This window comes from Saccostrea cucullata, unplaced genomic scaffold (genome assembly GCF_032062105.1).
Source record: "Saccostrea cucullata isolate Sc308-1 unplaced genomic scaffold, CSIRO_AGI_Scuc_v1 ctg179, whole genome shotgun sequence".
Classification (NCBI taxonomy): Eukaryota; Metazoa; Mollusca; class Bivalvia; order Ostreida; family Ostreidae; genus Saccostrea; species Saccostrea cuccullata.
The window spans coordinates 419,350-442,039 of record NW_026932316.1 but is presented as its reverse complement, the minus strand read 5'-3'; the positions used below and the strand labels follow the sequence as shown (position 1 = coordinate 442,039).

The window sequence follows — 22,690 nt, the reverse complement described above, 5'->3', positions numbered from 1 at the left end:
AAAAAAATAAATGTGTACGCGATTTACAAATAAATATATAAATCGGGATCGAAAATTGGAGGCATTTCAAAATGGCGCCAAAATACTGCGGGGGAAGACGTAATTTTATACATGAAAATTAAAAGTTCAATCTAATAATAAGCACTCGTAAATGATTGTGCATTACTCTTTTTACATTGAATGAGCTCTTTGACAAGCGAAACATAATTCGCTTGATATATAGTAGGCCTATATTATGCGTGCCTGTAGATTTTGATTTAGGTTACATTTCACCCGACTTTCAAACTTCGTGAAAAACAAGAAAATACAGTAAGTCATAAGAGACTATTTTATAATTTCTAGACTCCAAAATAGTGATTGATTTCTTTATTTAATTATATTTTATATTATGTATGATAATGAACTTGTAAATAAACAACGAGATTTTCAAAATTAATGTTTTCCTGCATTTTTCCTGCACTCCGGATTCTGTCTAAACCGGCCAAATTTTATGGAACGGGCGGTAGCCGGTTTGGACAAATTATACTGTATATTTTTTGTTGTTTACTTGTCAGTAAATTGGGAACAAAAACAAAAAGGAAGACTAAAAACTATTTAGTTACCATAGCATCATGATTTTAGACAATTGAATTTTTAAAATATTTTTTTTTAAATGTACAAAGGTGAAATAACAAATATAACAAGTGTTATCTATTTAAATGAATAAATTAAATCATGCACTGAGGCCACAGATTCTGCATAATGATAACGTCAATAATTATACTGATTTTTTCCGACTTTTTGGTTGCTATAGTAACACATTTTTTTAAAATTATGAACTTATGAACATTTTTTTATCATAATATATTAAAATGACGACGTTTATTAGTGTGATTTGTTTTACTTTTGATTTTTTTAAAGCTATAATGTACAAAAAGGAGCCGAATGTTAAATCTGCAAATCAATCCAAAATCTCCATAGCAACCATTTTCGTTTTCATTTTATTTTATTTCAAGAAATATTACCTCTCTAGAAATTTAATATTTTGTTTAGTAAGGAATGACCTTTTCAGTGATGGTAGTTGTTTGTTATGGATTGCCCGCGCTTTCTTGCTACTATGCGTAGAAGATGCCAAAAATTGGCATTTTTTCAAATTTGTTAAAATTTCAAAAATTCACACTTTTCACTGAAAAACAACTCTTTCATGACCTACTATTGAATAATTTCATCAGTTGAGGTAGTTACTCCAACAAATAGTCTATCAGAGTAGGCAACAATTAAGTCTGTAAATAATATGTAGAACATAGAAATTTATGATGAAGATGGTATACTTTCAGTAGGTTGCTCTGTATTTTTATCCTCAAAATGGTGGTTTTGGTTACCATGGCAACCGGGACTCAAAATAAAAAATTAACCCCCAAAATGTTCTATACATTGTGTTTCTACATTGCATGCAAAAAATCAGCCAAATCTGTGATGTACCATTTCCAACTTTTTTCTGAATTCTTTGATTCTTACAGAGAATGACTCTTAATACTTCATTAACATGCTTCAATGTACTTACGCACGAAAAAAAAAACGGTTTTAAAAATATCACATGAGTATTGTTTCGAAATAAAAATTTGGAAACAAACAAACAAAATCATTCATGCCACCGTCTTTCAGTACTCACAGTACTTTGATTTATAATACTGTAACTTTATTGGCATGAAATTCTTATGCTATTGAAAAATAACAAATAATTTTAATCTTATCAATATTTTAGCTATGTTTCTTCCGAGTACAATTGGGTAAAACTTTGATCAATATAACTTAATTAATAGTGATACATGATAAATTATTTCTATGCTTCTTAATATTTTTTATAATTCTAAATCTTTGCCTTTCAACATTTGTGAAAGCACCCCCAATTTCTTCTTGCAGAGATGATAACTAAAAGCTGTATCCAACTTAAAGACAGCCTTGACCAGTTTTATCAAACTAATCCTACTAGGCCATATTATATATCTGTGTCATGTAAAAAGTATTGTTCCAATATTGAAACAATGAAAGCAATCCTCTTTCACCCAGTGTTCTCCTTTTTCTAGGGCATAGCATTGATTTGACAGTCAGCTAATTTTCTCTGACACACACAAGGGGTCTGGATTATTCTGTCACGTAATATCACGGTAACACTCCTGCGTCTTTATATTATTCCTCGTCAGCTGTCTGATTCGGAGTCCGAGACATTGTCCTCCATTACCGCGGTGGTTAACACTTTTAAATCCTCCAGAACAGCTGATAGTGCCTCGTCATTCCCTGAAAATAACAGGAATGACATCAGACAACTTGGCAGTCATTTTTAAGGAGGAAACAAATTCGAGAGAATTAAAAGCATGGATGGCAAATTTTATTTCAATCTAAATTTTTTAACCTCCTGTAAACATGGTAAATAAAAATGTGAGATATATCACTGAAGAATATCCTTTATGATTGACTCAAAACTGTAAGTTCACGAACATCAATCCTTTTTGTGAACTTTTCAAATGCAAAAATGAAAGACATATGTTCAAATTATCAAATTTAACTTCCAAATTAATATATCATGTATAAACTGAAAAAAAAATAAATAAACTGTCAAGCAATTTTTTTCCCAAAGTTAGTCTGGACTATTTTGAACTGAGTTACCACTGTTACGATGTGGTTAATTTATTTGTCTGTACTGGTATGTTTAAAGGATTCTCCAGGTAATATAGACATTATAATTGTGTCAAGCTTTAGGAAATATTGTTTTTCCTGCTCATCTGTGGTAGCTCAAAGGTCTATGAACTTATACCTACATCAGTTTTTTTAAAAAAAGAAGAATACGAGAGGGAAAATCTTCCTTACATAAATATATAGATATATATAGATATATTCCACCCAAGAGAAATACCCTAGCTGTCAGCAATTATCTATGTAGAGTCAGTGACTGTATATAAATTTATTTATTTCCATGGTACACCTGGGATTGATGTTTATAGACCAATGACCTTGATTACAAAAAGCATTAGATAACCAACACGAGGCCCCTGGGCCTTATAGGTCACCCGAGCATCATGCAACAACTTTTCGACCATAGAATTTGGTTTTAATCCAGAGGCCATGGCATTCATAAAATTGAAACAGGCACCATTGCTCATCATAACTATAGTTAACCTGCTTAGTTTGGTTCCTTAATACTCATAAGCAGAGTACGGGAACAAAAAATGCATTTCAACTAATAAGTAATATTCAGCAATAATCAGTTGTGTCCCCACCCCACAGGAACCACTGACCCTGAGTCCACACATTTCATAAATTTGGAAAAGGCATCCTTGCTCAACATAAATGTTTGATTAATACCAAGGAGCAGATTTCAAAGCATTAATTCTTTTAATTACCTCTCCCCTCCACAGTACCCTTAACCAAGCATGGCCTAGAAATTTACAATTCTGACAGAAGAACCCTTGCTCATCATAGCTATATAGGTAATTCATATGCTTAATAACCAGGAGCAAAGGAGAAGATTCTGAAGAATTAATGTATTTTCAATTTATAATAAATAGAGCCCTGCCCTAACACCTGAACCACTGACCCAGGGAGCCATGAAATTCATAATTTTCAAAAAGGCAACCTTCCTCATCTTAACTTTGTATGTAGTTTTTTAATACCTAAGAAGCAGAGAAGATTTTCAAAGAATGCATTTCACTATATAACCAATAGAGCCCTGCCCTAACACCAGAAACTCAGACCCGGGGCCATGAAATTCATAATTTTTGAAGAGGCACCACTTGCTGGTGAAGAGCTGCAAATTTTGTCCTTTACTCAGCACTTACGGCCATTGAGCAGGGAGGGATCTTTTTCATGCCAGCACCTACTATGACAAGGGACCTTGGTTTATACAGTCTCATTCAAAGGACCGGTCTCCACATCCAACAGTGGGATTCGAACTGACATCGTAAGGGTCAACACTTTACTTTGCAACTCTAAAGCAGAGGCACTAAGCTCTGCGCTATGTGAGCGACTTTCAGTAGCGAAAGAGTATCACTCAAAACAGATTGTTAAGAACGATGTAGTAACAATTCCCTGTAGAAACAAATATTCTAAAAATAAGGAGAGTCCAGGAAGCTTTGTGTTCTTACATGATCTCCACAATATATTTCACGATGCACTGTGATAACAATTTTACGATTTTCAAGAAAGGATATTTTGATCATTCACATTTCAATATGTTACTGCTGGATAACATTCGCCTTGTGGGAATTTCAAGAAGACAAAGGTGGCCAGATCATTAATCAGACATGGTTATATAATAACTGAATTTTCTTTTTTAATATGGTCTAATAAATTTTATAGGGCTAACAATGCTCTAATTATTCAAAAGATAACCAAGATTACCAGAAGGATATAATCATGCTAATATATAAAATATCCTTCAGGTCTTTGCTATAAAACATGAATAAATCATTAAAAGGCATGCATACCATTTTCCTTTTCTTCTTCGGGGGCATTCTTGTGATAGGTGGTGACCTCTTTGAACTGCTGTTGGACGTCTACTTCCTGTATCTGGATTGGCTCTGACCTTTGTGACCTGACTTTGCTCAGCAATCCCTCTTGTCTCAGTGTTGCCTGCAATTATTGGAAGGAGTGCAGGTGTCAATTTTTACTGGGTTTTTGAATTTCTGATTAACAAAATTGTTCATTAATGCAGAAAGCGGTACCCTCCAAAAATGATTAATGAAAATGAAGCATTTACTGTCAGGTTTTAGAAAGGAAAACAGATTGTAAATAAATAATGACTGCCTGTTATCCTTGGATAATTTCACATTAAGAGGCTAATCAAAGTAATTGGAAATAATTCTATGACCCCTTCGTCTTATTGTCTTATGCTTTAGGGAATGTAGCTGAGTTATAAATGCTTATTGACTAGCTCTAAACAAATAACCTTAAATACCCTCTCCAAAAAAAGAAGGGGGAAACCGTCCCTGTAAGGAAATTCTAAGTCTGATAATAACTCAAACAAATCTGCAATTAAGTTCCAACCTTTGTAATTTCAATATTTGATCAATTTCTTCAAGTTAATTTGTATTAGAGTCATTTCCCATCATTTTTTCTCCTTTTTTCTAGGATGATTTGGCTCTAGGTTGACAAAGTTAATATTCAAATAGTTTATACAGATGCAAAATTTAAACTAGAACTGTCCAAGTGGGACAAAATACCCCCCGCAGGGTTTTTCAGAGGTGCCAAATCATGAATATTTTATGGATCGAAGAGAAGAGAGAAGTGCTAAAACATATTTAGTGCAATGTTATTGCTCATTATATTTTTTTTTATGAATGAATGAAGGTGCAGCCTAATAAAAAAAAATTAAAGACTAAAGATATGGACCAGACACAAATTATGAACTTTTTCTGTCAGTGACTTTTGAATTTGCATAAATGACCTTGGTTCAAAGTCATGACACAACCTCAGGTCATAAGCAATCTTTGTGTAAAATGGGAACTCACCACGTTTATCCATAGGACAGATATGGACCGGACATGAATTATGAATTTTATCCTGTCAGTATCCTTGAACTTGCAAAAATGACCTTGGGTCAAAGTCATGACACACCCTCAGGTCATAAGCAATCTTTGTGTAAATGAGGAACCCTCCAAGTTTATCCATAAGAAAGATATGGACCAGGCAAAATTATGAACTTTTTCCTTTCAGTGTCCTTAAACTTGCACAAATGACCTTGGGTCAAAGTCATGACACAACCTCAAGACATAAGCAATCTTTCTGTAAAACAGGACCTTACCAAGTTTTTCCATAAGAAAGATATGTACCAAACATGAATTATGAACTTTTTCTTTCAATGACCTTGAACTTGCACAGATGACCTTGCATCAAGGTCATGACACACCCTTAGGTCATGAGGAATCTTTGTGTGAAATAAGACTCACCAAGTTTATCCATACGCAAGATATAGAACATACATGAATTATGAATTTTTTTTCTTTCAATGATCTTGAACTTAAATGACCTTGGCTCAAGATCATAACATACCCTCAGGTCATAAGCCATCTTTGTTTGAAGTAGTAGATTAAAGTTTTTTCCATAATAAAGATATGTACCAAACATGAATTATAAAATTTTTCTTTCAGTGACCTTGAACTTGCTCAGATGACCTTGGGTCAAGGTCATGACACACCCTTAAGTCATGAGCAATCTTTGAAATAGGAACTTACCAAGTTTAACTATAAGAAAGATATGGACCAGACACGAATTATGAAATTGTTCTTCCAGTGACCTTGAACTTCCCAAAATTTACAATTAAAATAAAATTGACATTGTGCCATGTCCATGTGATTGCAGCACCATACTAAAAGTTGACGAATGTTTCTTATATGTGTTTCCGTGCTTGACTAACCAAAAAGTCAAATACGGGCATGGATGAAAGAAAACAATATCACATTTATACATTTTAAAGACAAGTGCAGGCACTAAAATTTATTTGTGCCAATGCATTCCCACTTGTAATTGCGCTAAAATACGTATGCACTAAATTTTCTCGTTTTACAGTATTAATATATAAAATTAATGTGTGCAGAAATTTATATCTGGTAAAATTTGATGATTACTTTTAAGCATTCATTGGCTATTCCTGTATGAGATGATGGGCCACATGATGTGACTATTCCTATATAAGATGTGCAGCCACATTTCTGTAATAGAAACACCACATGACAATTCCTATAATAATAATGGTGCCATTTGACATGACTATTCCTGTAAATGTGGCAACCCATGACATTACTATTCAGGTAGAAGTTGTGTCCCCCTCCACACAATATAACTTTTCCTGTAGTACATGTTAAGCTAAAAACACATGAGTGTTCCTGTAATAGATGTGGCACCAAATGACATGGCTATTCCTGTATTGGATGCAACACCACATAGCATGACTATTCTTATACTAAATGTGGCATCACATGGTTAATTCTGTAGTAGAAATGGCACCACATGACTATTTCTAAAGTAGATGTAGTACCACATGACTATTTCTGCAGTAGATGTGGCAACACATGACTATTTCTTTAGCATATGTAGCACAAATTAACATGGCTATTTTGTAGAAGGCATGGCACTACATGACATGACCTTTCCTGTATTAAATAAGGCACCACATGACATGACTATTCCTGAAATAAATGTGGCACCACATGACTATTTCTGTAGTAGATGTGGCACCACATGACTATCTATGTAGTAGGTGTGACACCATATGACTACTTCTGTAGTAGATGTAGCATCACTTGACTATTCTCTAGTAGATGTGACACCACATGACTATTTCTGTAGTAGATGTGACACCACATGACTATCTATGTAGTAGATGTGGCATCACATGACTACTTCTGTATAAGATGTGGCACCACATGACTTTTTCTGTAGTAGATGTGGCACCACATGACTATCTATGTAGTAGATATGGCACCACATGACTACTTCTATAGTAGATGTGACACCACATGACTATCTATGTAGTAGATGTGACACCACATGACTATACTTCTGTATAAGATGTTGCACCAAATGACTATTTATGTAGTAGATGTGACACAACATGACTACTTCTGTATAAGATGTGGCACCACATGACTATCTATGTGGTAGATGTGACACCATATGACTACCTCTGTAGTAGATGTAGCATCACATGACTATTCTGTAGTAGATGTGACACCGCATGACTACTTCTGTAGTAGATGTGGCACCACATGACTATTTATGTGGTAGATGTGACACCGCATGACTTCTTCTGTTGTAGATGTGGCATCACATGACTATTTCTTTAGTATATGTGACACAACATAACATGACTATTTCTGTAGAAGGTGTTGCACTACATGAGCTGACCTTTTCTGTATTAGATATGGCAGGGATTAATCTAGGTTTTTGGGGAAACTACCCTTTCTGGAGAAATTGGTAAAATCAGCTGGGATCTGGGAACCATTTGAGCAAGTGTAGGGCAAGCCCTGTTTGGGGGCCAATTGAATTTCAGCATTTTTATTAACATTTAAAATAGCAAAGTTAAACTATATTTCTCATATACTGAAAAATTTTACTTTAAATTTTCAGTTTTTAAGAAGGAAAAATAATATTTGAGGTTTTTATTATTGTAAAAGGGATATTTTATTCATCAAAGGGAAAAATTTGAGGGGAAATTTTCTCTAGGGGAAAAACACCAAATATCAGTAGTAAATATGCCCTAGATTAATCCCTGTATGGCACCACATGACATGACTATTCCTGAAATAAATGTGGCACCATATGACTATTTCTGTAGTACAAGAGGCATCACATGACTATCTATGTAGTAGATGTGGCACCACTTGACTATTCCTGTATAAGATGTGGCACCATATGATTATTTCTGTAGTAGATGTGACACCAAATGACTATTTCTGTATAAGATGTGGCACCACATTAGTATTTCTGTAGATGTGGCACTACATAACTATTTCTGTAGTAGATGTGGCACCACATGACTACTTCTGTATAAGATCTGGCACCACATGACTATTCTGTAGTAGATGTGGCACCACTTCACTATTCCTGTATAAGATGTGGCACCACATGACTATGTCTGTAGTAGATGTGACACCACATGACTATTTCTGTATAAGATGTGGCACCACATTACTATTTCTGTAGATGTGGCACTACATTACTACTTCTGTAGTAGATGTAGCATCACATGACTATTCTTTCGTAGATGTAGCATCACATGACTATTTCTGTGGTAGATGTGGCACCACATGACTTTCTATAGTAGATGTGGCACCACTTGACTATTCCTGTATAAGAAAGATGTGGCTCCATATGACTATTTCTGAAATAGATGTGGCACCACATGGCATAATTCTGTAATTAATGTGGTACCACATGTTCATTTCTGTGGTAGATGACTGACCATCATAAGATTTCTCTCTTTCTCCAATGACTTGACTTGTTCCTGTAGGGTAGATAACTGATGGCTGTAGTGTTTCTCCATTGTCAAGCTTTGCTCTGTTGTTCGCTCCTTATCCCTGGCCATCTGTCGTTCCAACTGTCGTAACGATACCACTGAAAATCAGATAAAATTATAATAATGATTTTAATTTTCATGAATTTTAATTCTTCATTTGATGATATTTGAATTTCTAATTTTTTATGTTTTGATATTTTAACAAATGTCATAAATTGGTCTTCAAGTGAATCTAGAATGAAGTCAGAGTTAGAAAGAAGACAATAAATAGTAATCTGACAATGTTGAAGTTCTACTGCTGAGATACCAACATATCTATTGGATAATTTGTCCAAATGTGCAGTTTTTAACTTTGGTATTGTTACATGGCTGAGGTTCTGCTTACATTGTTATGTTCATTTTCCATGGATTTTTATCTCAACCTTAGCCAAGGAACCAAAATTTGAATAAAAACATTAATTCATATAATTCTGGTATATAGTTATATATATTCGTCTAGCACATGAAAGTATTTTTTAAATTTCTTTTAGTACTCTTTCCATGTAAAGGTCTGCTACACATGAAATCTGCTATGAGGCCTCACAACACCTCTGGGAACAATGAACAAATCTGAATCTAATATTTTAACAAACTATAATCTTGTTTTTCTTGAGAAGATAACATTTAAATAATTATGTTTCCTTGCATATTCAAAAGAAGTTAAAATTGGATTCCCTAATGTAGCCCATCCTACCAATGAGGACTAACCATTTGAACAGACTTGAGTCTGAACTAAACCATTAATTATGCCTATGGACCTCCTGCTACTCATAGGGAGAATTTTAAACATTTTTTTTCCAAGGTAATCAAATGTAAAAACTTATATCCTCTATTGTGACATCATCCTATATCTGGAGGACAAACTTTGAATTAATTAGATCGGCACACCTGAGGATGCTTACATTTCAGTTTAGAAAAATTAAAAACAATTTTTCCAATATATATCCTCACACATAACATATCCCATATTGTGGCCCTAACCCACTCCCTTGGGCAATGTCTTTTATGAAAATAAATGTACACTTCCTGGAGATGATTGCTTGATCATTACCCTGCTGTTATAGGAAAGACAATTTTTAACATATATTTCCAAATGTAATCAAGTACATTTTGAATTGCCCAAATCTTCCTAAATTCAAAGATAGAATTTGACAGTTTTGTATAATCTACTTTGAAAAAGGTCCAGAAATGCCTAATAGATGTGGCATTGATAAATAATAAACATGCTGCATAAAAACCCCGAGGGAAAAAGTTAATATCCTAAGACAAACAAATCAGCTACAGAATTGGCAGCTTTAGCATATAGGCATGTCAAATGAATAAATGGTATGCCCTTTCGATAAACTGGAACTATATGCCCCCTCCTGACACTATTGAAAATATGATATAAAAGGGTATGTAATATATATGTATTCTTTAGATGATCTTGTGTCTTTGTATTACAGTAATATGAATACACATGATGAAACCTTTCAAAATATTATTATAGAAAATTTCAGAAAAATATATGCTGAATAAAAAATAAGAATGAAAGACCAAGGTCAAATGAAAGGTCAAGATCGTAAAATCTTGCAAATCTGGACCACCTTTACAGGAATCTGGGTGAAGAATTCCCTTGCTGTAATGGAAAACCTGTGTCTAAACTCTGATAAAGGTGTTCTCATTGTATAAAATAAGAGACCATTAGTTAGACACAGCTGAGAAACATTGGAAAATTTTGCTGGCGGTAAAACATCAGATTTTCCTTTTTTCTGATAAATTGGGGATTTGAAAAAATGTAATGTCTGTAGACAAAGAAGTAGCCTGAAGGATTGTAATCACTGATTTATTATTAGTCAGATCAGTACAGTACAACATAACCAATCAATTGATGGAGACCGCAGAGAGAAGGTGACTGGCTAAAAGGATTTGATGGCAAATTAATGAACCTTATCCTCCATTCGGTTCAGTGTCCTAAGAATTAATTAATCATCATTTCTTCAAAGAACAAGTAAGAAACCTCTTTTACACCAACACTAGACTGTGACATTTCTGAACAAAAGGCCCACGGGCCTTACAGGTCACCTGGGTGTGATGTTACAACTTTCCCACGATTGAATTTGGTTTGTGTTTTAAACCGGAGGCCATCAAATTCACAATTTTGAAAGAGACACCATTGATAATCATAACTATACACTTAGTATGCTTACTTTTAAATACTCACGAGCAGACAAAAGGAAAAAAGAAATATGCATGTCTACTATACAAAATCAGTAGTGCCCCACCCCACAGAAATCATTGACCCAGGGACCATATATTTCAGTTTTTGAAAAGGCGTCTCTGCTCATCAAAAATGGTTGATTAATACCAAAGAGCAGATTTTAAAGCATTAATTCATTTTCAGTACATGATCATTAGAGCTTCCCCATCCCATGGTACCCCTGACCCAGGGGCCATGACACACATCATTTTGGAAGAGGCACCTTTCCTCATTATAACTATGCACAGAGTTCTTTGGTTTAATACCCAGAAACAGAGGAGATTTTCAAAGACTTAATGCATTTTCACTATATATTATCATTAGAGCCCATCCTAACACCAGAACCCCTGACCTTGGGGCCATGAATTTTACAATTTTGGTAAAAGGCTTAATGCACATAATAATCATGCCAACGTTTCGACTGCTTGATGTCCAGGAGTAAAGAAGAAGATATTTAAAGATTACATTGATGGTTTTGGGCCCACCCCTCAAGCCAAAGTTGGGGCAGGGTTTATGAAATTCACAATTTTTGTTCCCCCTCACCCATAGATGTTATATATACTCTGACCCATGTAATACTACAAAGCTCTAATACTAATCTGACATGGTGTGCCTCATATAATTAATCTGTTATGGTCTCCCTTTTATAACTAACCAGTCATAATGTGCCTTATTCTAATAAACTGTTATTGGGTGCCCTATATTATTAATCTGTTAAGGTGTGTCTTGTACTACTAACCTGTCATGATGTGCCTTATTCTAATAACCTGTCATGATGTGCCTTATATTACTTATCTGCCTTAATGTGCCTAATATTACTTACCTTTTATTGTTTGCCTCATATAATTAGTCTGTTATGGTGTGCCTTGTATTACTAACCTATCATGGTGTGCCTTACATACTTTTCTATCATGATGTGCCTCATAATTCTAACCTGTCATAGTGTGCCTCTTTTAATTAACCTGTCATGGTGCATCTTATATTACTAAAATGTTATGGAGTGCCTTATATTACTAACCCACAATGGTGTGCCTTAAAATTTCAAGCTATCATGTTGTGCCTTACATTACTAATATTGGTCATGGTAATCCTTATACATGTATCATTAACATGTCATGGTGAGCTTTAAATAACTGAGCTGCCATGGTGTGCCTTATTGAACTTAGACTGCCATGATGTGTCTTGTGTTACTTATCTGCCTTGGTGTGCCTTATATTATTTATCTGCCTTGGTGTGCCTTATATTACTAGTATGCCTTATATTATATTACTAACCTGCCTTGGTGTGTCTTATATATTTTACCTATCTTGATGTGTCTTACATGTATATTACTAAATCTGTTATAATGTGCCTTATAATATCAACCTGCCTTGGTGTGCATTATATCCTATCTTGATTTGTCTTATATGTATATTACTAAATCTGTTATGATGTGCTTTATATAACTAGCCTGCCTTGGTGTGCCTTATATTACTAACCTGCCTAGGTGTGCCTTATATATTTTACCTAACTTGATTTCTCTTAATGTATATTACTAATCTGTCATGATATGCCTTATATTACTAACCTGCCTTGGTGTGCTTTATATATTTTACCTATCCTGATGTGCCTTATATTACTAATGTGCCTTGGTGTGCCTTATATACTTTACCTATCCTGATGTGCCTTATATTACTAACCTGCCTTGGTGTGCTCTCTTTTAGCATCACTGAGTTTTCTGTCGTATTCTGCAAGCTGCTCTCGAAATTCTGCTTCTATTTCTGATTTTTGCTCAGCTATCACTGTAAAAAAAGGAACTCAGTTATCTCTACACACTGAAAGAAATGGGCAGATTTAATACATTCCTGATCAGAACAGATATTCTTTCAAAGAACTCACTCATAGAAATCAACAGTTTTATAGTCCTAATCATTTCAAACATTTCTAACAAGACCTTATTCATGGAAGTTAACAGCTTATATTTCTCATTAATTGAGCTTCTCCAGACCAAAACTCCTTTCACATGGATCAAGAGTCTAGTCTTGTGATCATTAATATTTTTTTAATGTCCCAGATATTCATCACATTACCTTGTTCAATTCCTACTTCCTTCTTTGCTAACTCTGTCTTCAAATGATCTATGTTATCGTAAGCTTCCTCTAATTCACCCTGAACTTTTTCAGACAGTTCCTCCAGGGCTGAGCATTTCTGAAGGACAAAACATCACTAAATTTAAAGTGCAAATGACATGTTAACATTTACTACAAAAGTCAAAGTTTTCATCTACCCACTTCAACCAATTTCAAAAATTTCACAGACAAAAAAAAATCGCATTATATGAAAGCATAAAAACTAATGATAGCCTTAAATGAATGTTTGAAAGAAAAAAAATTAAAGGTCCTTTTAACCTGGCTGCAATAATGTTTTTTTTTTTATTTTTGTTAATTAAATAAATATAAAACCTTACCTGTGACTTTTCCTGCAGCACCTGTTCTAAGTCCTCTACCGTTCTCCTTAAATTTTTATTCTCCTCTCCACCTAAAAGGATTTTTATCCTAATATAATATACTCAAGACAAATGCTTTTATTTTTAGTAAAAGAAAAACATGTAAGCCATGAATCTAGAATCATTTAACTTAAGCTGGGTGAAGGTAAGAGGGTGCTTACATTTTGCGGTGGCTGCCTGTAGCCTTTCACTCCAGGTTTCCGCGTCCTGCTTTAACTGTGCGGCCAGTCTGTCCCTTTCATGCATGACTCGCTCCAGCTCTGATGATACGTAAGTGTCACTGCAAGAAAAACAAGAGGCCCACGGCCTTATAGGTCACCTGAGTATTGTGCAACAACTTTCAAACAATTCAATTTGGTTCATGTTTTAAACCAGAGGCCATGAAATTCACAATTCACAATTTTGAAAGAGGCACCATTGCTTATCATAATTATAGATTCAGCATGCTTACTTTATTTACTTAATACCCAGAGGTAGATCAGAGTAACATTAAGAGAAAATGCACTTCCACTTTATAACCAGTTGTGCACCTCATCCCAAAGAAACCACTGAACCTGGGGCCACATATTTCAAAATTTTGCAAATTTTATCATAAAATGGTTGATTAATACCAAAGACCAGATTTCAAAGCATCAATTTATTTTCAGACATTGTACCCCCCCCCCTCACCCCCGACCCAGGGAGGGGGGGGGCATAAAAAATAACCATTTTGCTAGATGCACCTTTCTTCATCATAAATATATATACTTGGATCATTTGCATAAAACCCAGGAGCAAAGGAAAGATTTTCAAAGAATTAATGTATTTTCACTATATAATCAATAGAGCCCCGCTCTAACACCAGAACCCCTGACCCAGGGGCCATAAAATTCACAATTTTGGAAGAGGCACTCTTGCTCATCATAACTATGTGCTTGGTTAGTTTATTTAATACCCAAAAGCAGAGAAGAAGATTTTCAAAGAATTAATGCATTTTCACTATATAATCAATAGGGCCCCTCCCTAACACCAGAACCCCTGACCCTGGTGCCACAAAATTCACAATTTTGAAAGAGGCACTCTTGCTCATCATAACTATGTGCTTGATTAGTTTATTTAATACCTAGGAGCAGAAAAGAAGATTTTCAAAGAAATCATGCATTTTCACTGTATAATCAATAGGGCCCCGCCCTAGCACTAGAACCCCTGACCCTGGGGCCATGAATTACACAATTTTGGTAGAGGACTCAATGCTCATTACATTCATGCCAACAGTTTGCCTGCTTGATGTCCAGGAGTAAAGAAGAAGATTTTTAAAGATTGCAATAATTTTAGTGGTTTTGGCCCCACCCCTCAGGCCCCAGGGGGGCGGGGACCATAAAATTCACAATTTTTGTTCCCCTTCACCCATAGATGCTTTGTGCCAAAATTGGTTGAAATTGGTTGAGCGGTTTCAGAGAAGAAGATGAAAATGTTCAAATATTAACACACGACGCACGACACACGACGACAGACGAAAACGGATAGCAATAGGTCACCTGAGTTACTCAGGTGACCTCAAAATACAGGGTACCAACTACATAAAACAAACTAACTGGTATAAAGTAACTATCTCGCATGTATTTATTAACATAGGTAATCAAAGGTTACAAGACGCACCTTGACATCCATGCAAGCTTAATCACAACAGGTCATTACTATAGAGCTACGCCAAAAACTTAAATCTGGTAACTCATCTGGGAAACATATATGTTAAATGGAAAAGAATTAGGAAGCTCATACCTTTCATCTTTATCTTGACCTCTAGAAGCATCGACAGTATCTTTATCTCCTGTATTTATTTTCTTCATGGCTTCATTCCGTGCATAAATTCCTGAATGAATTCACATGATAAAGTTTTACTTGAGCATTAATTGGTTGAGAAAATAACTGTGGAAAAAGAAGTAATCATCCTCAAACCCCACTTATAATAAGACAGATACAAGGCGTTGATTGACTGTTTTATTATATCTACCTTGTAAGACTTCAATCCGACTGCTAGCAAAGCTAATTCTCTGTCCGTAAGCTTTCAGGGATCCAAGAATGCTTTGCATGATTCCAAAATTTCCCTCAAACTTACTGCTGATACTATAAGAATGAAAAAAAATAATTTATCTGTTTTATCGTCAGTTTCATCATAAGATAATCAAACAATGGCAATCAAAGCAAGTGGAAAAAAAAAAATTTAAGTAGCAAGTTAGCAACAAAGCCAAATCATAAACAAATGACCTCCACATTAACATGAGTTATATCCCTTTGTGCAGTCAAAAAATTTCTGAAAATCTTTTGAAGGGTTAAACTATGAATAGATCAGTGAAGGAGATTATAAGCTAAGCAGACAAAGAGATATAACTTAAAATGAGGTGAGTCATCTATACTAGCATTGCTAGGTCAATACTATGTCATAGATTTTAAGTCTTTTCAGGGTTCGACACTAACTTTTTTACCTTGGTGGAACGCAGGTCCACTTGTCAAAAATTATTGGTGGATCTTCTCAATATCTGGTGGACCTTTATAAATGTTGAATTAATGAATGAATCATTACACAAGGCATTAATTAAAACTAACTTTAATATATACCGATTCCAGTCAGACTAATAAAGCATAAATCTAACCAGTCGACAGAATCAAATCAATTAGGGACTAGTCAGTTTTTTTTCAGAAATATTGTAAAAATTTAAAAAAAAAAAAAAAAAAAAAAAAAGAAATATTTTAATCATAATCATTAAGTTACAATGGTGAAAACCTGCATTTATTTCGCTTCCAAAGGTAGATTACATTTAAAATTCCAATTATTAATTAATTTGTTCAAATATTAAACAAGTGAATTTTTTATGTATTTTTTTTTACCACGTTGAAAAACTGACATAGGTACATGTATGTGGATTAATTAATTATTTTCTAAATTTATTGTTTATTCAAATAAGTAGTGATATAATGTATATCAAGAAAAAAATGAAACTGCAGATAATAGTTCATAAATGTAAATTACGCCTGTTTGAACATCTATTGAAAAAACAAAGCATAAATGCAGCTGTCAATCAATTCCAATTATCTCCAACAGTGTGCGTTCAGGTGTGAAGCGATTTCCTGTTACCCAGTGTAATTTTCACACCTTTTTGTGCATTACGTAAACAGAGGAGAGACTGGCCTGGCTAATTTGGTACAGATTTTTCATGCTTCTTATTCAAGGTCCTGTTGAATGTTCCCGGTATTTACATGTATATTTATTTCTTGTAAAATAAAGGTATGTAGGAATTAATAATTTGAGTTACGGATTTCGATTTAAAGAAAAAAAAAGCCCTGGCGTTTCACAGTTTTTTTTAAATACTGTGTTTAAATTTTAAGTGGACCGACGGTCCACCTAGTCCAGAACATTTGGTGGACCTTCCAATTTTTTGGTGGACTCAGGCCGCCGGTCCACCGTTAGTGTCGAACCCTGCTTTTGTTCTACATGTAAATGTATATTCATGATTAAACCCTGTTCATAATGTTAAATATCTATTTAATGTATGCACAGTGTTTTGAATATTAATTTACCTGTATGACAGTGCGTTTAGTGTATTCAATTCTTTCACACCCCTGCAAAATTATCGCCAGTCTTGTATGAAGTCATTTCACAAGTTATATGGTTGATACAAAGACCTTATCAGCTAATACAGTCTATCATTAAGTCAAATACTGACTAACATTTTTCATACTACTTCTTTGGCCATTATTTACACACTGAATTTGTTGATGGATTTTTCCATTTACCCGATCATGACAAGGTACACAAGGGTTGTGACATGTGTAGAAGTTCGGGCTTTATGGACCGTGGATATCGGTCTGGAAAGCTCAGTGTTTAGAGCACCTGACTAGTAATACAGGGGTCCCGGGTTCAATTCACGGTCCAGCCATATGTTTTCTTCGTGCATTTCTCCTTTCTTGCTACACATGTCTACAGCAGATGTTTGCTCCCCCATGGCACCTGATCCTGCCTCTTATGTTTTTAAGGTACATGTTTGCTCTACATCTGGTTTGTATAATTTAAATTAACTTTGGGCTTCAATGCTGTTCATTATCTCCAAAATTCATGTGTTTAGAGTTATGAATGTTTTTGTGCCACTGTATTTGAGGGTGTGTATTTTCTTACCTGTATGCGAACTGATGTAGCTGCTCCACATTGTCCGCGTTTTCCTGTAGTCTATCGTCCAGACTGAGCGCCATCTGCTGGGCCTGGTACACCTCCTGCTGTAGTTTCTGGTACAAACAACATTTATCTTTATCCATTCTTATTTTGTAAAAGTATGATATAAAATGCATAAATTTAAGTATTCAGTATGATTAGTTTCTGACAATGGAGAGAAAAATTTTCTACATCCAATTTGTTTTTTTTTTTTTTTTGCCTCATTTTTTTAAATAATTACAATTTTTGTTTTTGATTTATTCTTTATTTTAAATATTCTTTAAATCTCTATGCAATTAATTCTATTCCATAATTAAATAAAGCAGAGCAATTTAGGGGTAAAATTTATTTTTTTATTATCTTCAATGCATTAAATTTCCCATATCATCATTAAAAAAAAAATTATTCTTCGTTTTCTATTGTTCCATGTATTGTTGTGGACCAGACCTATCAGATTTGTGTGATTCTTACTTTGTTGTTGTTTTTCTCAATGTCCAACTGTGCCTGTTTGTCTGCCAGTGAGTGACTTAGGACCACTATCTGGTTTTTAGCAGAGGTCAGTTGATTCTGCACATCCGACACCTAAACACAAATTCATTAAAAAAAAAAGAGTCATAAGTTACATTTTCATGCCAAAAATTAAACGTTTTCAAATACTGAAAATCTGTGTTTTTTTTTTTTCTCTAAGGAAAGAAATTAACATTCTAAGAAGTAATTTTAGATTTATAAGAAATAAGTTTGTAATATAATAATTAGTAGTACAAAATAATAAGCATAAGTCTTTTTCCACTGACATTATTTATACATGTATCTGACCTTTTCCTGCCAGTTCTGTTCATCCTTTTTCTGGACAATGGTGGATGATTTCTGTTGGACAAGTAGTTCATAAACTTTTTCTCTCCATCTGCAAGAAACTTGGATTATTACAAGTATCAAAGTTAAAGGTAGTGACTCTTTAAATCATAAAGTCATGAATGTGCTTAACAGGGAGAAAACTCTTCTTTTAAGAATGTGACACAAACCTGGTAAGAAGTAAGATGTCTTGTTTTGTTTTGTCCTGCTTTTCATTGTTGGCCTGAATTATAAATAATGATCAATTAAAAGACATGTATACATTGTTGTTCACAGCACAAATATCTGCTGAAGGAGGGGACTGATGGTTGAATCACTAATATATACAAGACTCTGCATCCGAGTATCAATATTTGACGTGGTTCAGTGATATCAATACAAATAATAAAAGCCCTACCCTGGACAGTTCAGTCTCCTGTAGATTCATAATCTCCTTCATTGAGTTCAGCCTAATGTTCAGCAACTGCAGATTTGACTGACAATTCTCCTTGTCTATCTCACAAATCTGAAATCAGTCAAACCACTGGAAATGAAGTCATTTTACATAAATCTCACTTAAATTCAATCAATTGCTTCAACAATATTATTTCTATTTGCACAATTACAATACTCAAGAATACCTGTGTATAATGAATGTCTATACTAAGGTCACATATAATTTGATATAAGAGTTGACGAGCCACAAACCTTGAGTCTGTTTTCTAGTGTCTCCTTTTCCTTCCTCCAGATTTCTACAGGTCTGGGCACAGCTTCAGATTCTCCTATGTAATTCTTCAGCTGTATAACTTGCCTTGTTTGGTTCTCTAGTGTCTGGTTTTTGGATCTACCATATAAACACACACTTATTTATATTGCAAATTTTTTTTCAAACACAAATAAGCAAATTTTACTGTACCACTTTATACTGTATATATACATTTATTTAATCATTATGGAAATAATATTTTAACAAACTATTGCACTATATTCAATGCATAACATTAAAAAACCTGTATTTCAATAGCTTATTATTTCAGTAACTTATTTAAAACTAAAATATCCTTTCATTTTGTAACCCTAACCTCAGTTCTGCCTCCAGTTCCTCCACTCTCCTAGATAACTTGTCCTGGGTCTCCCGTAACTGACCCTCTAGTTCTTCTGACCTTGACTTTCCCCTAGACAAGGTCAAGGACAGTTCATCCCTCAGTCCTTGAATGATACCTTCCAGCTCTTCTATCTGTCGCTGATGATCGTAACTCAGTTTACTGATTTCCGTGTCGTATCTCTCCTCCTGTACCTTCAGCTCCGCGGATAATGCGGCACACTTCTGTACGTGTTCCCTTTCTCTATACGTGTGGTTCTTCTCCATTTCTAGCAGTTCCTCTTTCTGTCTGGATTTTAAAGCCTGGATTTCTTTTTTTAAGTCAGATATTTCACTGCTCTGCTTGATTATTTCATCTATATATTTTCTTTCTTCATCCTTTGATATATCTCCTTTAACTCTGGTTTCCTGTTTAAAGATGATACACGTTATGCTTATTTCTTACACATCCTGTAGAAGCTTTTGTTAGTATGATTTCTGTATCAATTTTGAAAAGTGCAAAAGTTAACCGACTTTCAAAAAAATAAAAAAAAGTTGCATTCAGCACTCTTTGTTACAGTTGTAAATCATACAGTCATATTGTGATTATATTACAAAAGGACTTAGGAATACAACCAAAATTAATTCTGTTTATAAATTTCTAATTTACATTGATTTGAAAGTTGTTTTAATCTTTTTTAAAAGAATTAAACAAGATATTGTTATGCTAGCAATTTCAACAATATTATTATTCTCACAAAATTTTTCTATCAACTAAATTTTTTGGTCTTAGTCGTAAGTTCTTTTGTAAAACACACCCCTGTATTGCAACTTACATATTGTGGAATGAACTGAGGTAATGGTTTCCTTTCCCTGAAAAATATTGATAAAATTAACATGGTCAATGGAAAGATTGACGTATAGAAAAATATTGAACATAGTTTATACAATATGATCAGTTAGAGTTTTATACTGTAGATTCCTAATTATATGCGAGGAATTAATTTCCGCGTAATTTCACGAGAAGCGTCACTCGCAAAAAAAAATTACTCGCTTTTATTTTTATGGTGTTGAAATCTATGTAAATTCTGTTGATCAACCATCCATTCGCCAAGTATAATTCCCGCGATTTGAGTTTAAGACCCAGTTCGCAATAAAAAAGTACTCGCGAAAAATAAGGAATCTACAGTATTAGTTTTATTCAATATTATCTTTGAGAGTTTTACCTTAGCTTTATACAGTATCACTGATTATCAGTTAGACTTTTACCTCAGTTTCTGGTTTTCAAGCTTAAGCTGCATGACTTCATTTGTAGCTCGAGCGAGCTCCTTCCAAGCTGCATCCACAGTGTGTGTCTCAAAAGCTGATGGTGGCAGTAAATCTACCTTATCTGTGTCTGTGTATACCTCTGTAACCCAAATCATGTAACATATTACTATATATTGTAGCAATCACTGAGTCTTACAATGAGAATTTGATATTCTCTCTCTCTCTCTCTCTCTCTCTCTCTCTCTCTCTCTCTCTCTCTCTCTCTCTCTCTCTCTCTCTCTCTGAATCCTGACAGAGTTTAATAGAAGCAATTTCCATCCAATTGATCCAGAATGCAGGCTTGTCGATTTATAATTGCAATAGACATCAACCCACCCACCCCACACACACACACACACACACACACACACCCCAACCCCCTTTCCTAGGACTTATCTAAATTAACATATCTAAGAAAAATTTGCCAGACAACTGAAAAAGTGCACTGGCAAATATTTTTTTTTGATTGGGAGCATGTTGGTGTCTTGATTTTAGAGGTTACTAAGAGGCCTGTAATATCTTTTAGAAATGAAATTTTTCCAGATCTATAACAAATTTTATCAGAATAGATGTTTTTAAACACAGGTTTGCAAAATGAATATTTAGCATTGTTACAAAGACTAGTGCTGTGCGATATTACCGGTTAACCGGTGTATCCCGATTTCGTTCTTCACAATACTTATCGTGGTATTTTTTTTGTGAATACCGGTTCGGGTTCGATATGCTATAAATTGTTATAAAAAGAGTTATTTGCCCTTTTCAAGGTAAAATATGGTGGTAAGCCACATGAAGTGTGATCAGAAACCAGAGACATGTCTCTGTCAGAAATGAAAACACGACAACTGTTACATAAAACCCCTTCATGTTAAAACCGAATCTGAATATTACAACTTGATTCTTAAAGCTACACAACTAGGGTGCCAAGAACCAGGGACCCATATATCTGAGATTGTACTGGACCTGTAATACACAGGTCCTTGCAAGAACCAATCCCCAAAATAGGGAACGTTTTAAATAAACCTACATTTTGGCAACGCCATTACCATAAGGACATAAAAATATGTAGCAACATAGTTTTTTTTTAATCGACAGAAGAATAAAATGTCAATTTGCGCGTTGATATAGTAAACAAAGTAAGGAAATTCGGGTCAAAACAACATGTTTGATCATGACAAAAGTACGAAAGATTATTTCCAAAATCCCAAGTCTTGATTGTAAATCAATATCATTTCAGCTTATACTGGGCCTAGTTAATTTTTCTGTTCTTCTTTCTGTAATAAAGATAACATTGCACCAAGTTAAACGTACCTTTCTTCTTTCCCCCTGGAGCGAAGTCAGACGGAGGATTTAATTTTGACGCCATTGTTGACTGGTTCTCCTCAAAACAAAGCTGGTGCCGACTGGTTTCACTTTCACTTTACTCTAAACATTGCATGGCTCGTGGTGATTTATACTTTTTAAGGTGTTCAGGGAGAAAACATTAAAAATATATAATTGTTGTTGAAATCTCTGTTTAAAATCTACAGTAC

At 34.4% G+C, this 22,690-nt stretch overlaps 1 protein-coding gene across 1 annotated transcript; it reads right to left on the bottom strand.

Moving 5' to 3' along the window:
- Positions 1-1,687: 1,687 nt before the first annotated feature.
- Positions 1,688-22,524, bottom strand: LOC134234811 (coiled-coil alpha-helical rod protein 1-like). Its single transcript, XM_062716854.1, has 19 exons — positions 22,470-22,524; positions 21,123-21,261; positions 20,690-20,726; positions 19,855-20,282; positions 19,481-19,616; positions 19,191-19,298; positions 18,964-19,016; positions 18,758-18,845; positions 18,413-18,523; positions 17,909-18,015; positions 15,749-15,861; positions 15,517-15,607; positions 13,917-14,035; positions 13,717-13,787; positions 13,340-13,457; positions 12,950-13,051; positions 8,939-9,090; positions 4,464-4,608; positions 1,688-2,277 (listed from the first exon to the last, which is right to left on the bottom strand). Exons 1-19 carry the CDS (start codon positions 22,522-22,524, stop codon positions 2,180-2,182), a joined length of 2,271 nt encoding a protein of 756 aa, XP_062572838.1. The 3' UTR covers positions 1,688-2,179.
- Between the last annotated feature and the right edge of the window lie 166 nt (positions 22,525-22,690).

Excerpts from the sequence above, each read along its gene's own strand:
- LOC134234811 (XM_062716854.1), bottom strand. The coding sequence starts at position 22,524 with ATGGCGTCAAAATTAAATCCTCCGTCTGACTTCGCTCCAGGGGGAAAG. Across the intron at positions 20,283-20,689 it reads CTCAGTTCATTCCACAATAT|GAAACCAGAGTTAAAGGAGA; the intron begins GTAAGTTGCAAT and ends ATCTTTAAACAG. Across the intron at positions 18,524-18,757 it reads AACAGAACTGGCAGGAAAAG|GTGTCGGATGTGCAGAATCA; the intron begins GTCAGATACATG and ends ATTTGTGTTTAG.